Raw genomic sequence first — 17,926 nt, 5'->3', positions numbered from 1 at the left:
ATTTATGCATGTGATAGATATATATATATATATATATATATATATATATATATATATATATATATATATATATATATATATATATATATATATATATATATATATATAAATAATTGCTGTATTCTATTGAGAAGGCTATAATGCAGCTGCAAACCTTTACAATACATGCTTTTCTAATACAGATGTGAGTACTGTAATAAAGGTTTCAAGAAGTCCAGTCATTTAAAGCAACACGTTCGATCACACACTGGAGAAAGGCCATATAAGTGCTCTATATGTGGCCGTGGTTTTGTTTCATCTGGAGTACTTAAATCACATGAAAAGACTCATACAGGTAAAGTGTTCTGCCTATGTACTGATGCTTCCAGAACTTAATTTACACTCTGCATCCACCAAGGTTTTGGAAATGTGTTTTCTTTAAAATGCTGATTGATCCGGAGGCCTTCTCCGATTCATTATGCTATATAGTGTCAGATTGAATGCTGACTAGTTTACATGCACCTTTGGCAAAATATGAATCCAGCTGCATTTTCCACAGTGCCTTTATATTTCAGAAGGTACAGTACAGACCAAAAGTTTGGACACACCTTCTCATTTAAAGATTTTTCTGTATTTTCATGACTTTGAAAATTGTACATTCACACTGAAGGCATCAAAACTATGAATTAACACATGTGGAATTATATAGTTAACAAAAAAGTGTGAAACAACTGAAAATATGTCTTATATTCTAGGTTCTTCAAAGTAGCCACCTTTTGCTTTGATGACTGCTTTGCACACTCTTAGCATTCTCTTGATGAGCTTCAAGAGGTAGTCACCGGAAATGGTCTTCCAACAATCTTGAAGGAGTTCCCAGAGATGCTTAGCACTTGCTGGCCCTCTTGCCTTCACTCTGCGGTCCAGCTCACCCCAAACCATCTCGATTGGGTTCAAGTCTGGTGACTGTGGAGGCCAGGTCATCTGGCGTAGCACCCCATCACTCTCCTTCTTGGTCATATAGCCCTTACACAGCCTGGAGGTGTGTTTGGGGTCTTTGTCCTGTTGAAAAATAAATGATGGTCCAACTAAACGCAAACCGGGCGGAATAGCATGCCGCTGCAAGATGCTGTGGTAGCCATGCTGGTTCAGTATGCCTTCAATTTTGAATAAATCCCCAACAGTGTCACCAGCAAAGCACCATCACACCTCCTCCTCCATGCTTCATGGTGGGAACCAGGCATGTAGAGTCCATCCGTTCACCTTTTCTGCGTCGCACAAAGACACGGTGGTTGGAACCAAAGATCTCAAATTTGGACTCATCAGACCAAAACACAGATGTCCACTGGTCTAATGACCATTCCTTGTGTTCTATAGCCCAAACAAGTCTCTTCTGCTTGTTGCCTGTCCTTAGCAGTGGTTTCCTAGCAGCTATTTGACCATGAAGGCCTGCTGCACAAAGTCTCCTCTTAACAGTTGTTGTAGAGATGTGTCTGCTGCTAGAACTCTGTGTGGCATTGACATGGTCTCTAATCTGAGCTGCTGTTAACCTGCGATTTCTGAGGTTGGTGACTCGGATAAAATTATCCTCAGAAGCAGAGGTGACTCTTGGTCTTCCTTTCCTGGGGCGGTGCTCATGTTAGCCAGTTTCTTTGTAGCGCTTGATGGTTTTTGCAACTGCACTTGGGGACACTTTCAAAGTTTGCCCAATTTTTCACACTGACTGACCTTCATTTCTTAAAGTAATGATGGCCACTCGTTTTTCTTTACTTAGCTGCTTTTTTCTTGCCATAATACAAATTCTAACAGTCTATTCAGTAGAACTATCAGCTGTGTATCCACCTGACTTCTGCACAACACAACTGATGGTCCCAACCCCATTTATAAGGCAAGAAATCCCACTTATTAAACCTGACAGGGCACACCTGTGAAGTGAAAACCATTTCCGGTGACTACCTCTTGAAGCTCATCAAGAGAATGCCAAGAGTGTGCAAAGCAGTCATCAAAGCAAAAGGTGGCTACTTTGAAGAACCTAGAATATAAGACATATTTTCAGTTGTTTCACACTTTTTTGTTAAGTATATAATTCCACATGTGTTAATTCATAGTTTTGATGCCTTCAGTGTGAATGTACAATTTTCAAAGTCATTAAAATACAGAAAAATCTTTAAATGAGAAGGTGTGTCCAACTTTTGGTCTGTACTGTACGTTTATGAAAACTGCTGAATATTATAAAGTAACAAACTAATAAACAAAAGAATAGGATTCAATTTATGAAGTGTGAAAGGTCTAACAAAAATGGTATTTTTAGGGCAAGCTTAACTGGCGGTCTGGAATGATTCTGATTGTCTAGGTTAGCACATTCCAGAGAATTGGTGCAGCACAAGAAGTCTTGGATATTGAAGTAGGAAGTTTTGATTGTAAAGGAGGGTTGGATAGTTGGCAGAAAATGGAACACAGGTGGGGTGGTAAAAATGAGAAAGAAGATATAGGGAGGTGCAACGCTATGAGAAGCTTTGTGAGTGTAGTATGTTTAAATTAAATTCTGAAGTGATTGGAAAACCAGTGCTGAGACTGGTACAGAGTAAAGACATTGCTGTAGCGAACAGGAAAAGAGTCTGATTTGTGTATTTTGGATAAATTGTAGAAGGGCGACAGCTTAGTAGTCAGTTACTGTAATTAAAGGCAATCTGTCAGCAGGATTTCACCACAGAAACTGTTATATTCACATGTAGCGCTTTCAAAGACAAGTCCAGAAATCCGTTTACATGGCCAGTTTGTTCCTCCATTACTGATTAATCAGTGTTTGTAGTGATATGGAAATGAAGGGCTTTGGAAGATCTGAAGCCCCAGTCACTCCAGTTCTCTTCCCCACCGAGTGCCCCCTCCTCCTACTTGACGGACAGCCTCTATTCTTTGTGACTTCAGGTAAAGGAGCTGTCAGACAAGCAGGGGGAGGCGGCACTGGACGGGGAATAGAGCTGGAGTGACAGAGATTTCAGATCTACAGCCTCATTTGCATAGCAGTTCAAATGCCTATTTCTAAGTAAAAGATCAAGCTGGCTGTTTGAAGGTATTGCTGGACTACATGCACATGTAAATATTTTTGGAGAGTAAGATCCTGCTGACAGATTGCCTTTAAGATGAATCAGAGACTCCGTAAGAAAGGTCACATACATTTCATGTACAACCCCTGGCAAAAATTATGGAATCACCGGGCTCGGAGGATGTTCATTCAGTTGTTTAATGTTGTTGAAAAAAAGCAGATCACAGACATGGCACAAAACTAAAGTCATTTCAAATGGCAACTTTAGGGCTTTATGAAACACTAAAGGAAATCAAGATTAAAAATGTGGTACTCAGTAAGGGTAATTTTTTTCAGACCAAGCCGAGGGAAAAAAAATATGGAATCACTCAATTCTGAGGAAAAAATTATGAAATCATGAAAAACAAACACACAAAAGAACACTCCAATACATCACTAGTATTTTGCTGCACCACCTCTGGCTTTAATAACAGCTTGCAGTCTCTGAGGCATGGACTTAATGAGTGACAAACAGTACTCTTCATCAATCTGGCTCCAACTTTCTCTGATTGCTGTTGCCAGATCAGCTTTACAGGTTGGAGCCTTGTCATGGACCATTTTCTTCAACTTCCACCAAAGATTTTCAATTGGATTGAGATCCGGACTATTTGCAGGCCATGACATTGACCTTATGCGTCTTCTTTCAAGGAATGTTTTCACAGTTTTTGCTCTATGGCAGGATGCATTATCATCTTGAAAAATGATGTCATCATCCCCAAACATCCTTTCAATTGATGGGATAAAAAAACTGTCCAAAATATCAATGTAAACTTGGGCATTTATTGAAGATGTAATGACAACCATCTCCCCAGTGCATTTACCTGACATGCAGCCCATATCATCAATGACTGTGGAAATTTGCATGTTCTCTTCATGCAGTCATCTTTATAAATCTCATTGGAACGGCACCAAACAAAAGTTCCATCATCATCACCTTGCCCAATGCAGATTCGCGATTCATCACTGAATATGACTTTCTTTCATCCAGTCATCCACAGTCCACGATTGCTTTTCCTTAGTCCATTGTAACCTTGTTTTTTTCTGTTTAGGTGTTAATGATGGCTTATGTTTAGCTTTTCTGTATGTAAATCCCATTTCCTTTAGGCAGTTTCTTACAGTTCGGTCACAGACATTGACTCCGGTTTCCTCCCATTCGTTCCCCATTTGTTTTGTTGTGCAATTCCTGTTTTGGAGACATATTGCTTTAAGTTTCCGGTCTTGACGCTTTGATGTCTTCCTTGGTCTACCAGTATGTTTGCCTTTAACAACCTTCCCATGTTGTTTGTATTTGGTCCAGATTTTAGACACAGCTGACTGTGAACTACCAACATCTTTTGCAACATTGCTTGATGATTTACCTTCTTTTAAGAGTTTGTTAATCCTCTCCTTTGTTTCAATTGACATCTCTCGTGTTGGAGCCATGATTCGTGTCAGTCCACTTGGTGCAACAACTCTCCAAGGTGTGATCACTCCTTTTTAGATGCAGACTAACGAGCAGATCTAATTTGATGCAGGTGTTAGTTTTGGAAATGAAAATTTACAGGGTGATTCCATAATTTTTTCCCTCGGCTTGGTCTGAAAAAAATTACCCTTACTGAGTACCACATTTTTAATCTTGATTTCTTTTAGTGTTTCTTAAAGCCCTAAAGATGCCATTTGAAATTACTTTAATGTTGTTGAAAAAAAGCAGATCCCAGACATGTCACAAAACTAAACAACTGAATGAACATCCTCCGAGCCTGGTGATTCCATAATTTTTGCCAGGGGTTGTATATTAGCTGAATATGCCAATTTTGACCAAATGATGATCTAATCTGTCACTGGCTTTCTTAACTCTGATGGCAGATGTTAGGGGCTTTATTATTTAGGTAATCAAGATAATCCTTGGCCAGAGGAGACTGGTGGATGTTCTTTCCTTTCTTATTGAGAACACATGCATATGCAGTGAAACCGAGCATATGTGAGTATGAAGGATCTACAGAAGGTTGAGGAACACTGAGGAAAAGTCTGAAAACGCTCCTTCCCTGCTCTTCTATTGATGTGAGATGGACCCGTGCTGATGACCACTTATCGCTGAGAAAAGCAGAGAATGTATGTTTCAGACTTTTCACAGGGCTTCCTATGTCTCTGTGGCGGCCCTTTTTGGGAAGAAGACAGGACACCGATAACAGATGAAGGCAGCAATAGCAGAACAGAGGACATCAGACTGGAGCATCATTGAAATAAGGATTCTAGTGCAAAATTTTAGATCGCTACAAAAGCTTTCAAAAATCCTTATTTATGACGGGGAACTACATTTTCAGAGTAAATATAGCAACTGTATAATAACGATATTTGCATAGAATCGAATATGTAACATAGGTCCCTTTAAGACCATTGACTAGATGTTGTTTCTCTTGTTTCAGGGGTTAAAGCTTATAGCTGCACTATCTGTAATGCTTCCTTCACTACAAATGGCAGTCTGACCAGGCATATGTCCACCCATATAAGCATGAAGCCCTACAAGTGCCCTTTCTGTGATGAGACGTTCAGAACGACTGTGCACTGTAAAAAGCATATGAAGAAGCACCAGACTGTTTCTCCAAGTCATATGTCAGAAAATGAGGGGAGCACAAGAGAGGAAGGTAAGCCTCTGTATAGGCTGACCAATTGAAAAAGCTTGTGTGTGTATATAGGTAATATATACATGTATACAGTTCTGAGCCAAAGTTTTAGACTGGTGTAGTAAAAATGCTTTCAAAAGTAAAAAGTTAAAATTCTTTGAAAAATAGAAGTGTTAATAGTTTATTTTTAGCAGTTAACAAAATGGAAGATGAATGAAGAAAAGAGAAATATATATAAAATCAGTATTTGGTGTGATCAACCTTTGCCTTCAAAATAGTATCAAAGCATCATTTCATCTAGCTACACTTTCACACAGTTTTTGAAGGAACTTGACAGGGATGTGGTTCCAAACATCTTGGAGAACTAACCACAAATCTTCTGTGGATTGAATAAACGGAGAACACGACAGCATTATCAGTGAAAATATAAAAATACATTTTATTCAACATTTATCATTAAAAGGTAAGTATATGCAAGGACAACAGAGAGGAGGTAAGCAAAAAGCACGTATAATTCTAGTCATAGATGTAAAGCTGTACCTGGGTGAGTATACTGGGGTTCGATATATATAATGTTGGGGATAATAATAAGAGGCAGTAGGAGTTATTGTGCACCAGACCTATAAAACCCAGTGAGACCCAAAATAATATTGCACTACTCCCTTTGGCCAAAATATACAGTCTAATCTGCCATGTATGCTTCATAAATGTAATGTAGCAAATACAGTGACTCATTATTCATGTATTTACAGAAAAGGCACTAATGGGGAGCAGTGGGGTGGTGGGAGATATCACATTATATAGAACGAACCCCCAGTATACTCTCCCAGGTACAGATTTGCATCTATGACTACAATTATATGTGCTTTTTGCTTGCCTGCTCTCTGTTGTCCTTGCATATACTTACATTTTATTCAACATTTATTATTAAAAAGGTATTTTTATATTTTCACTGATAATGCTGTCGTGTTCTCCGTTTATTGAATAATTTCCTTGACAGCTTTAGGGCAGATTTCACTACCCAGTGTAGAGTAGTGGCCCTCCCATTTTGGGCTTATATACGCTATGGCTTTGTTTGGTTGTTTAAATCTTCTGTGGATGTAGGCTTGTGCAAATCCTTCTCTCTTTATGCAATCCTAGACAGACTGGATAATGTTGAGATCGTGGTTTTGTGGGGTCCATATCATTATTTCCAGTACTCGTACTTTAAGATGAAAAAAGTTTTAAATGACTGTTTTGTTTGGAATTGTTGTTCTACTGCAGAATACATTTTTGAGCCAATTAGATGCCACCCTGATGGTTTTGCATGATAAATAAGTATCTCCCTGTATTTTTCAACATTGTGGACACCATTAAGCTTGACCAAATCTCCAACTCCCTTTGCTAAAATGCAGTTCTAAACTTGCAAGGAACCTCCACCATGCTTCACTGTTGACTGCAGACACTCATTATTGTACCTCTCTCCAGTCATTCGGTGAAAAAACAGCCTTCTGTTACAGCCAAATGTTTCACATTTTGCCTCATCGGTTCAGAACACCTGCTGCCATTTTTATGCACCCTAGTCCCTATGTTTTCATGCATAGTTGAGTCACTTGGCCTTCTTTCTGTGTGAAAAGTATGGCTTTTTGGTTGCAATTTTTAAAAGGAAAACCACCTCTGGCTAGACTTCTCCAAACAGTAGATGGGTGTAATTGGGTCCCACTGGTTTCTACCAGTTCTGAGCTGATGCCACTCTTGGACATCATCCAATTTTGAAAGGAAGTAAGCATGTTGCATCTTTGATCTTCTGCACCAAGTTTCCTTGGCTGACCACTGTGTCTACACGATCCTTAATAATACCCATTACTTGGTTCTTCTTTAATAGAGCTTGAACAGCTCATCTTGAATTCGCCAGTTTGCTTTGAAATCTTTGCCTGGGAGAGAACTTGCTGGTGCAGTATAACTACCTTGTGTAATGCACACGCCCGGGCTGAGCGGCGTGTGCGTGTGATTGTAGTGATTCCACTGGACCGTGCCGGAGAGTGAATGCCTGGAGGGGCGTAACTAGGTATTCACCCGATCCGACCAGGGTCGCACGACGGCATACGACGCCAGTGCACCAAGGAGGAACCGAGCAGAGGGACCAGGTGCTACTCCAGGACAGACCCCGGACACGGCTGTTGACCCACACAGGGGAATACAGGAACAGACTGGTAGGCTGGCACACAGACTGGTGGGTATAGGCAGGCACGACTGGTATGCAGGCAGGGGGGTACAGGCAAGCACAGCTAGAGTGCAGACAGGGAGGCACTAGCAGGTAGGAACACAGGCGGGATAGGACCCAGTACACACTGGGACTCAGGAACAATACAGGCAGAGGGGTACAGGCAAGCACAGCTAGAGTGCAGACAGGGAGGCACTAGCAGGTAGGGACACTGGCGGGATAGGACCCAGTACACACTGGGACTCAGGAACAGAACCACAGATGTGGCGGACAAACACAGCAGAGTGAGGCCGCCCAGAGAGGTGAGCGAGAACAGGGCAGGACAAGGCCGTCTGGAGCGGTGAGCAAGAGTAGAGCAGGACAAGGCCGCCAGGAGCGGTGAACAAAGGGTCAGAGCTGAGCGAGACTGCCGGAGCAGTGAGCAAGAGTAAAGCAGGACGAGGCCGCCTGGAGCGGTGAGCAAGAGTGGAGCAAGACTGCCGGAGCAGTGAGCAAAAGGATAAGAGCGGAGCGAGACTGCCGGAGCAGCGAGCAAAAGGAAAAGAGCGGAGCAAGGCTTCCGGAGCAGCGAGCAAAGGAGTCAGAGCAGGCTAGAACCGCCGGAGCGGCGAGCAAAGGAGTCAGAGCAGGCTAGAACCGCCGGAGCGGTGAGCAAAGGAGTCAGAGCAGGCTAGAACCGCCGGAGCGGTGAGCAAAGGAGTCAGAGCAGGCTAGAACCGCCGGAGCGGTGAGCAAAGGAGTCAGAGCAGGCTAGAACCGCCGGAGCGGTGAGCAAAGGAGTCAGAGCAGGCTAGAACCGCCGGAGCGGTGAACAAAGGAGTAGGAGCAGGCTAGAACCGCCGGAGCGGTAAGCAAGGCAGAGCAGGGGGGACAGGGCTCTGTTCACACGGAACAGACAGGAAGAGAAAGGCAGAGCCAGATACCCACAGGATACTTGCAGTGAAGTAGCGAGTGGACCACAAACTCACAAACGGGAGTACAGAGACAACAAGCAGGAGTTAGGTACGAGTTCAGACTCTGCAGAAAAAGGAAGGGAACGGACATAGAGGCAAAACAGGTAAAGGATAGGAAAGAGTTCAGACTGGAACTGAGTGTACGGAGGAGACCGACACTGCAGCGGGATACAGGAGCGGGTCTGGGAATACGGCCCCCAGAGAGGCGGGACGAACAGGCAAGGAGCGTGTTCAGACAGGACAGACAAGATACAGGAACAGGTCTAGGTAATCGGCCCCTAGAAGGCAGGAGGAACAGGCTAGGAGCGAGTTCAGACAGGCCTGGAAATACAGCCTCCAGGATAGGCAGACAAGAGAACACAGAAAGGACTCAGTTCAGACACGGGAACTGATACCGCAAGGCAGGAGACATAGACAGGACTCAGTTCAGACACGGGAACTGATACCGCAAGGCAGGAGACATAGACAGGACTCAGTTCAGACACTGGAACTGATACCGCAAGGCAGGAGACATAGACAGGACTCAGCTCAGACACGGGAACAGATACCGCAAAGCAGGAGAAATAGACAGGACTCAGTTCAGACACGGGAACTGATACCGCAAAGCAGGAGACAAAGAACGGGACCTGGCACCTTCAGAGAGCAAGCACACACTGAATGAAACACTATGCTCAGGCAGGGATAGATGGGAGCAGCTGAGCTATATACCAGGTGACAGACAGCAATAGGCTGAGGACGCACAAGGGGTGTGACCCACAGCAGGTACAAAAAGCAGGAAGTGATCGGGCGCCGCCCTTAAGCAGCAGAAACAGACACAAACAGACAGCATGGAGGGAAGCCACAGAGACATTCTGGACTGGAGATCAAGTGCGCGCTCTTGCACAGTGGGAGATGGACCACCATGCAAGAACGCCGCCAGGTATGTTACAGTACCCCCCCCCTTACGCCCCCTCTTCTTCAGGCCTGCCAGAATCTTCCGCAGGGAATTCGAGGACCAGTCGTTCACTTCAAGGAGATCACTTCCACTGTCCACAGGAAAAACTGATCTCATCTGGTTAGCTAGGATGCTACCTCCTATCCAGCCATCCTCAGCAACAGACGAAACGGGTGGAGTACCAGGAACAGCACACAAGGAAGTCTCTCTCCACATATTTTCAGGTGGCACCCCAGAGGGTACAGGAGACAACTGGAAGTCCTTCACCGGGTTGGAGGGGGACAGAGACTTGGGGGTAATCTCTGCTTCCAGGTACATCTTGTCAAGCTCACAGGAAGAAATAGACGGGTTATCAGGTACATAATGAGGAAAAGTCACTGTCTCTTTGTTATCTGGTGGTACCCCGGAGGATTCAGGAAACAACTGGAGGTCCTCCGCCGGGTCAGAAGAGTGCAGAGGCTCAGAGAAAACATCTGCTTCAGAGTACACTAGGTCGGACTCACTGGACGAAGCAGGCGAGGTATCGGGTACCGAGTATAGAAAAGTCTCTGTCCATTCACCACCAGGTGGCACCCAGAAGGGTTCTGGAGACAACTGGAGGTCCTCCGCCTGGTCGGAGGGGTGTAGAGACTCGGGAGTAACCACTGCTTCGGAGTACACTAGGTTGGACTCGGTGGACGAAGCGAGCGAGGTATCAGGTACAGAGTATAGGAGAGTCTCTGTCCTTTCGCTACCAGGTAGCACCCCGAAGGGTTCAGGAGACAACTGGAGGTCCTCCGCCTGGTCGGAGGGGTGTAGAGACTCGGGGGTAACTACCACTTTGGGGTACCCATTGTCAGGCTCACAGGACGAAGCGGACAAAGTATCGAGTACCGGGTGTAGAGAAGTCTCTCTCCATTTGTCATCGAGTGGTATCCCGGAGGATTCAGGAGGCAACAGGGGGTCCTCCACCAGGTAGTAGAGGTGCACAGACTCTGAGATAACCACAGCTTTGGAGCATCCTTGGACATGCACACCAGTTAAAGTGGGTGAAGCATCTGATGCCGGGTGCAGGAAGTTCTCCTGTGTGGAGTCTGGATGGGCAGAAGTCTCTTCGGGCAGGAGAACTGGTGCACTACCCACGCACATTACCCGTTGGGGCTTCTCCGGGATACAGGGAGATGAAGCTTCAGTAGGGACTTCAAGGTTGGGGTCAGGAGGTCTCAGGGAGGACAGACCCTGACGTGACGGCTTGCCTCTACGTCTAGCACGTCTGGACTGCCTCTTGAGGTTGGGAGAAGTATTCCGGAAAGCGTAGTCACCCTGTGAGGATTCTGGGTGGGCAGTAGTCTCATTAGGCTGGAGGACTATTGCGCTACCCACACACATTACCCGTCGGGGCTGCTCCGGGATATTGGGAAGTGAAGCTTCAGCAGGGGCTTCAGGGTTAGGGTCCTCGAAGACCATACGAAAGGCCACCAGGAAGGCCTGCAGGTCAAGGACGACAGGATCCCATGCTTCCCATAGGGGGGTGACCCATTTCAAGGCATCACCCGCTAGGTAGTCAATCATATAGGCCACTTTAGCCCAATCGGAAGGAAAATAGAGAGGGTAGGCCTTAAAGTGTAGCATGCATTGCTCCACAAATGCACGACACTGTCTTGGATCCCCATAGTAACGTAGCAGAACCGCAGGAACGAGAGCTGATAGATCCATCTGGACGGTGCGTAATTCGCCTGGAACTCGGCTAAGGAAAAAAAAAATTTATTCATTTATTTTAATGCATGTATTCGCTGGAAAACTTCTCAGAGAGCGAAGGCCGTGGGGCTCAACGGGAACCATGGCCTGAGCATGCTGTAATGCACACGCCCGGGCTGAGCGGCGTGTACTTGTAGTGATTCCACTGGACCGTGCCGGAGAGTGAAGGCCTGGAGGGGCGTAACTAGGTATTCACCCGATCCGACCAGGGTCGCACGACGGCATACGACGCCAGTGCACCAAGGAGGAACCGAGCAGAGGGACCAGGTGCTACTCCAGGACAGACCCCGGACACGGCTGTTGACCCACACAGGGGAATACAGGAACAGACTGGTAGGCTGGCACACAGACTGGTGGGTATAGGCAGGCACGACTGGTATGCAGGCAGGCGGGTATGCAGGCAGGGGGGTACAGGCAAGCACAGCTAGAGTGCAGACAGGGAGGCACTAGCAGGTAGGAACACAGGCAGGATAGGACCCAGTACACACTGGGACTCAGGAACAATACAGGCAGAGGGGTACAGGCAAGCACAGCTAGAGTGCAGACAGGGAGGCACTAGCAGGTAGGGACACTGGCGGGATAGGACCCAGTACACACTGGGACTCAGGAACAGAACCACAGATGTGGCGGACAAACACAGCAGAGTGAGGCCGCCCAGAGAGGTGAGCGAGAACAGGGCAGGACAAGGCCGCCTGGAGCGGTGAGCAAGAGTAGAGCAGGACAAGGCCGCCAGGAGCGGTGAGCAAGAGTGGAGCAAGACTGCCGGAGCAGTGAGCAAAAGGATAAGAGCGGAGCGAGACTGCCGGAGCAGCGAACAAGAGTCAGAGCAGGCTAGAACCGCCGGAGCGGCGAGCAAAGGAGTCAGAGCAGGCTAGAACCGCCGGAGCGGCGAGCAAAGGAGGCAGAGCAGGCTAGAACCGCCGGAGCGGCGAGCAAAGGAGTCAGAGCAGGCTAGAACCGCCGGAGCGGCGAGCAAAGGAGTCAGAGCAGGCTAGAACCGCCGGAGCGGTGAGCAAAGGAGTCAGAGCAGGCTAGAACCGCCGGAGCGGTGAGCAAAGGAGTCAGAGCAGGCTAGAACCGCCGGAGCGGTGAGCAAAGGAGTCAGAGTAGGCTAGAACCGCCGGAGCGGTGAGCAAAGGAGTCAGAGCAGGCTAGAACCGCCGGAGCGGTGAGCAAAGGAGTCAGAGCAGGCTAGAACCGCCGGAGCGGTGACCAAAGGAGTCAGAGTAGGCTAGAACCGCCGGAGCGGTGAGCAAAGGAGTCAGAGCAGGCTAGAACCGCCGGAGCGGTGAGCAAAGGAGTCAGAGCAGGCTAGAACCGCCGGAGCGGTGAGCAAAGGAGTCAGAGCAGGCTAGAACCGCCGGAGCGGTAAGCAAGGCAGAGCAGGGGGGACAGGGCTCTGTTCACACGGAACAGACAGGAAGAGAAAGGCAGAGCCAGATACCCACAGGATACTTGCAGTGAAGTAGCGAGTGGACCACAAACTCACAAACGGGAGTACAGAGACAACAAGCAGGAGTTAGGTACGAGTTCAGACTCTGCAGAAAAAGGAAGGGAACGGACATAGAGGCAAAACAGGTAAAGGATAGGAAAGAGTTCAGACTGGAACTGAGTGTACGGAGGAGACCGACACTGCAGCGGGATACAGGAGCGGGTCTGGGAATACGGCCCCCAGAGAGGCGGGACGAACAGGCAAGGAGCGTGTTCAGACAGGACAGACAAGATACAGGAACAGGTCTAGGTAATTGGCCCCTAGAAGGCGGGAGGAACAGGCTAGGAGCGAGTTCAGACAGGCCTGGAAATACAGCCTCCAGGATAGGCAGACAAGAGAACACAGAAAGGACTCAGTTCAGACACGGGAACTGATACTGCAAGGCAGGAGACATAGACAGGACTCAGCTCAGACACGGGAACTGATACCGCAAGGCAGGAGACATAGACAGGACTCAGTTCAGACACGGGAACTGATACCGCAAAGCAGGAGAAATAGACAGGACTCAGTTCAGACACGGGAACTGATACCGCAAAGCAGGAGACAAAGAACGGGACCTGGCACCTTCAGAGAGCAAGCACACACTGAATGAAACACTATGCTCAGGCAGGGATAGATGGGAGCAGCTGAGCTATATACCAGGTGACAGACAGCAATAGGCTGAGGACGCACAAGGGGTGTGACCCACAGCAGGTACAAAAAGCAGGAAGTGATCGGGCGCCGCCCTTAAGCAGCAGAAACAGACACAAACAGACAGCATGAAGGGAAGCCAGAGAGACATTCTGGACTGGAGATCAAGTGCGCGCTCTTGCACAGTGGGAGATGGACCACCATGCAAGAACGCCGCCAGGTATGTTACACCTTGTGTCTTGCTGCTGCTATGCTGAGACTTACCTTTGTTTATGACTTGTGATATGAAATTGTCTTCCACAACCATTCCTTTGTAGCAGAGTTTGGCTGTTCCTCACCCAGTTTTAAGCCTCCTAAACAGCGGTTTCAGTTAATGACTGCATTTCAACTTACTGTAAAAGAGCCAGGTAGGACTGGGTTAATTACTAGCACTGACTTAGATGCAGCTGGCTAGCTACAGTATGTCTAGGGAGCCAGGCTGGGTGTTCACTTGTCGGTGTGGTGGGGAACAGAGCAGTGTGTGGATTCTGCTGGGAGCTGCCGAGTATGGTTTGGTGCTGACCAAACTGTGCCAGGAGAAGTACCTGGATTGCCGCACAGGTGAGAGACTGTGATCTGGGAGGAAAAAAAATCCTCAGCCAGAAGCTGAGAGGGAAAGGACTGTGATCTGAATGGGTGAGCCTGCCCTGACATTACTTGTCTGCTGGAACATGAACTGTTTAGTTTCCGGTCTTACCTTTTGTGCCCGGAAGAGGCCGTTTTGTTTTTGTAACCACTGAAGTCTTATGAAAGTAATAAAACTTCTTCAGATGTTTGGACCAGACCACATTGCCTGTGTGAACGCTACCTAATGCCTACCTGAGAGCGTGAATCCGTACACTACATATAAAGATGATGATCATTGTCGCCTGTTTGGTATAATTGATTACTCACACACCTGATTTTAATCCTACAAAATCCATGACTTTGTGCAAGTGTACCTAGAAGAATTAGTGCTGTTTTGAAGGCGGAGGGCGGTCACACGAAATATTGATGATTTACGTTTATCTTTTGTTCATTCACTTTGCATTTTGTTAATTAATAAAAATAAACTACTAACACTTCTTTTTTTTAAAGCATTTTACTTTGCAGCATTTTTCCATATACGTGTTTGTGTGTGTTGCATATTTTATTACTTATGTTAACCTCCAATAACTGAAGTACGGAATTCATAACCTCAGCCAATGCTAATATCTATATACACATGCACACATTTTCTTCAAGAAAAATTAACGTTATAGTTATGCAATACATGCCACCAGCCAGACAGAGGCCCATGCGGCAGGGAGCCGGGGAGTCCCTGTGCTGCAATATACTTCAGCTGAATGGGAGTCCTCGGATTAGGTAGGTGGGGTAGATTGGCCCACCTGCTGCACGGGCCCGGAAGAAGACACCACATGTCGAGGGAATGGTGGAAGGTGAGAAGAATGTTTGTTTTTTTTTATTTATTTTTTATGCAGCACGGGGAACATATATATACCAGAAAGGGGTCATGGATGTGGGACATATATACGATGAAGGGGGACATATGTACCAAGAAGGGAGATGTGTATACCAGGATTGGGGGACATGTATACCAGGATGTGCCCAGGGTGGGAAACGTATATACCAGGATGGGACAGATATTTATGAGGATGGGCCCAGGATGGGGGACATATATCAGGAAGGTGCTCAGGATGGGGGACATGTATACCAGGATGGGGGACATGTATGCCAGGAAGGGGCTCAGGATTGGAGACCTATATACCAGGATGGGGAACATATATACCAGTTAGGGGCCTAGGATGGGGGACATTACTACATATTGAAATGGGGGGGCATGTATGTATGTCTTTTATAGGATTTAAAACACTACAAGGGCCCATACATCTAACCAACATACAGGGGTGCCCCAGGTCTAAATTTTGCACCGGGGCCCATCGGACTCTAGTTACGCCACTGGCAAAAAAATATTCCTGGTTCACAGGGGCAATACCTGTCTAAAGTGGTCAGCAGCATTTACTAATGTTAAGAATTGTGTACTTCGTTTATTGAGAGGTTACATAATAACATACCTTGATGTATTTTGAAGGGAATCTGTCAGAAGGATTGACATCCTCCTAAGCGGTCTGTATGGGCATGCAGGTCATAGAATGTTGAATAAATTGATACCATGATATCTGTGACCTGAGGTTTTATTCCAGAGTAATCCACATTTTTCTTACTATGTAAATGAGATGTTAAGATCCCCGGGCGGGACAGAGATTTTGCCAAGAGTTTGCCCACAGAGCTTATTTTAATGCTAAGCGACGCCTCTGTATTGATCCCCTCACTACATGTCTGACATCAGGCTCCGTTCATGAACTCGGGCATACGCAAATCACCACTTTCCTCACTTCTGCATAGTGTTCTGGTCTTTTAAAGGCACTGGCTTCAACTTCCTCCTTTATACCGTAGCGGAACATTGTGCACAAGTGAGGATAGTGGCGATCTGTGTATGCCCGAGCTCTGATGAATGGAGCCTGACATCAAACATGCAGCGAGGGGATCAATTTACATACCGAGGCATTGCTAAGCATTAAAATTAGCCCTGGAGGCAGACTCTTGGGAAGATCTCTGTCCCACCCAGAGATCTTAACACCTCATTTACATATCAATAAAAATTAGGATTTTTCTGCAACAAGTCATGGGATCACAGATATCAAGGTATTAGTTCATTCATCTTGACCTGCATGTCCATATACACTGCTTAGGAGGGTTGATCCTTCAGACAGATTCCCTTTAAGCTCTGGGCCTATTTATAAATATGCATTAAACTACTTTGAATAGCAGATGCCTGCCTGGAAGAAGAGGATGAAAATGGTGAAAGATCTGCATCACGGAAATGTCGTCAAGGAGTTATTACCTTCACAGAAGAGGAAACTGCCGAGTTGGCAAAGATTCGGCCAAGAGAAGGAGCCACAATCTCTGAGAAGGTGCTGGTCCAATCTGCAGCAGAAAAAGATCGTATAAGTGAGATTAAAGATAAAGAGGCTGAAATGGAAACCGAGCCCAAGTTTGCCAACTGCTGTTCATATTGCCCCAAAAGCTTTAAGAAGCCCAGTGACCTAATCAGGTAGAATATCTACTTTCCATCCTTTCATCTTCCAACCAGTGCAGTTACTTTCTTTCTGTATAAAAAGGCAAAATATATTTGCTAAAATTTTAAACTTTCATACAGTTTTGAATGTAGATATTCATTCCAGTTTGGGGTTCTACCAGGGTTACACTATATGGAGAAAACTATTAGGAGAAAAAAAGCAAGGTCCAGCATCCAGAAAATCTCCTTAAAAGTCCATTTTATTCAGAAAGGTTACAAGTATTAGGAGACCTACTCATCACATCTACATTAGCTTTTATCACATCCCAATCTGAAACAATAGGCATTGATAGGGACATGGTCCCTCTTTGTTACTATACTAGCTTCTTGTCCTTTTCAAATGTTTTCTATTAGTGTGTCTAAGGCTTTTTGCGTACTTTCAGGATTTGAAGCAGAAATTTCCTGAGCATTTCTGCATCTCCTTGGCAGGAAAAACGCTTCAGAAAAAACGTGCGGTTTTGTTGCGTTTTTGTACATCAATGTATGCTTTTGGAGCTAAATAAAGTTATTTGGTGGGATATTGCTTAAACCCTTGGATTACCGTCAGAACTGGGGTGAGTATATTGGTTAATTTAAATGATTACAAAATGTGTCTGTTGTAATTCAAATAAAGTGTTTTCTCTGTGTCTGTGTGTTTATTTAACTCTTTACTTTACTTTAATTAGGTTTGGTGATGAAAGGGTCTATTTGACACCTTGTCATCACCAAACAAAAGAGTTAGGTGTCAGCTAATCTCATTTACCCAATGTCATTAGCATTTCCATTCATGTAACTTCTGGGGCAGATGTGAGCTGCTATTTTTAGCCTAGGAAAGTGCCATTAACACGGTCCCTGGCCATTAACAGCTCACAGCTGTTTCGTTAGCCGCTATGTCCCCACGAACAGCACTCAGCAGCGCTTCGGACACAGCGTATTTTTGCTGCGTCCAAAGCGCGGTGTTCTAATGCCGCACTTTTGTTGTCGGTACATGTGAATCCACCGCATATAATGACACTTCAATCTGTCAAAATCTGCAGTGGAGACTAGCATGTCTGCTACAGAAATTGACATGCTGCGGGTGATTTTGGGTACGTGGCCACGGTCAGGAGCCGCTGCAGGTTTGACGCTGCTTGTTTATGCAGCGTCAAACCTGCAGCGTCCAGATGTTACAGCATAG

General features: G+C 45.9%; 1 protein-coding gene across 4 annotated transcripts in view; it reads left to right on the top strand.

Annotated features, from left to right (window-relative positions):
* ZNF236 (zinc finger protein 236) overlaps positions 1-17,926 on the top strand; it is a 183,580-nt gene that overhangs the window by 90,956 nt on the left and 74,698 nt on the right. For 3 of the 4 annotated variants that reach the window (XM_073678924.1, XM_073678923.1, XM_073678926.1), the window contains exons 19-21: positions 183-334; positions 5,467-5,685; positions 16,461-16,746. In XM_073678924.1, the coding sequence (XP_073535025.1) occupies positions 183-334; positions 5,467-5,685; positions 16,461-16,746 (657 nt within the window). The remainder of the gene's footprint in view (positions 1-182; positions 335-5,466; positions 5,686-16,460; positions 16,747-17,926) is intronic. The other variant, XM_073678925.1, reaches the window with a different exon arrangement.

The sequence above is a fragment of the Phyllobates terribilis genome, unplaced genomic scaffold, assembly GCF_046119375.1.
Source record: "Phyllobates terribilis strain yellow unplaced genomic scaffold, ASM4611937v1 Scaffold_4__5_contigs__length_816908805, whole genome shotgun sequence".
NCBI classification, from domain to species: domain Eukaryota; kingdom Metazoa; phylum Chordata; class Amphibia; order Anura; family Dendrobatidae; genus Phyllobates; species Phyllobates terribilis.
This window is presented reverse-complemented; position numbering and strand designations above follow the sequence as displayed.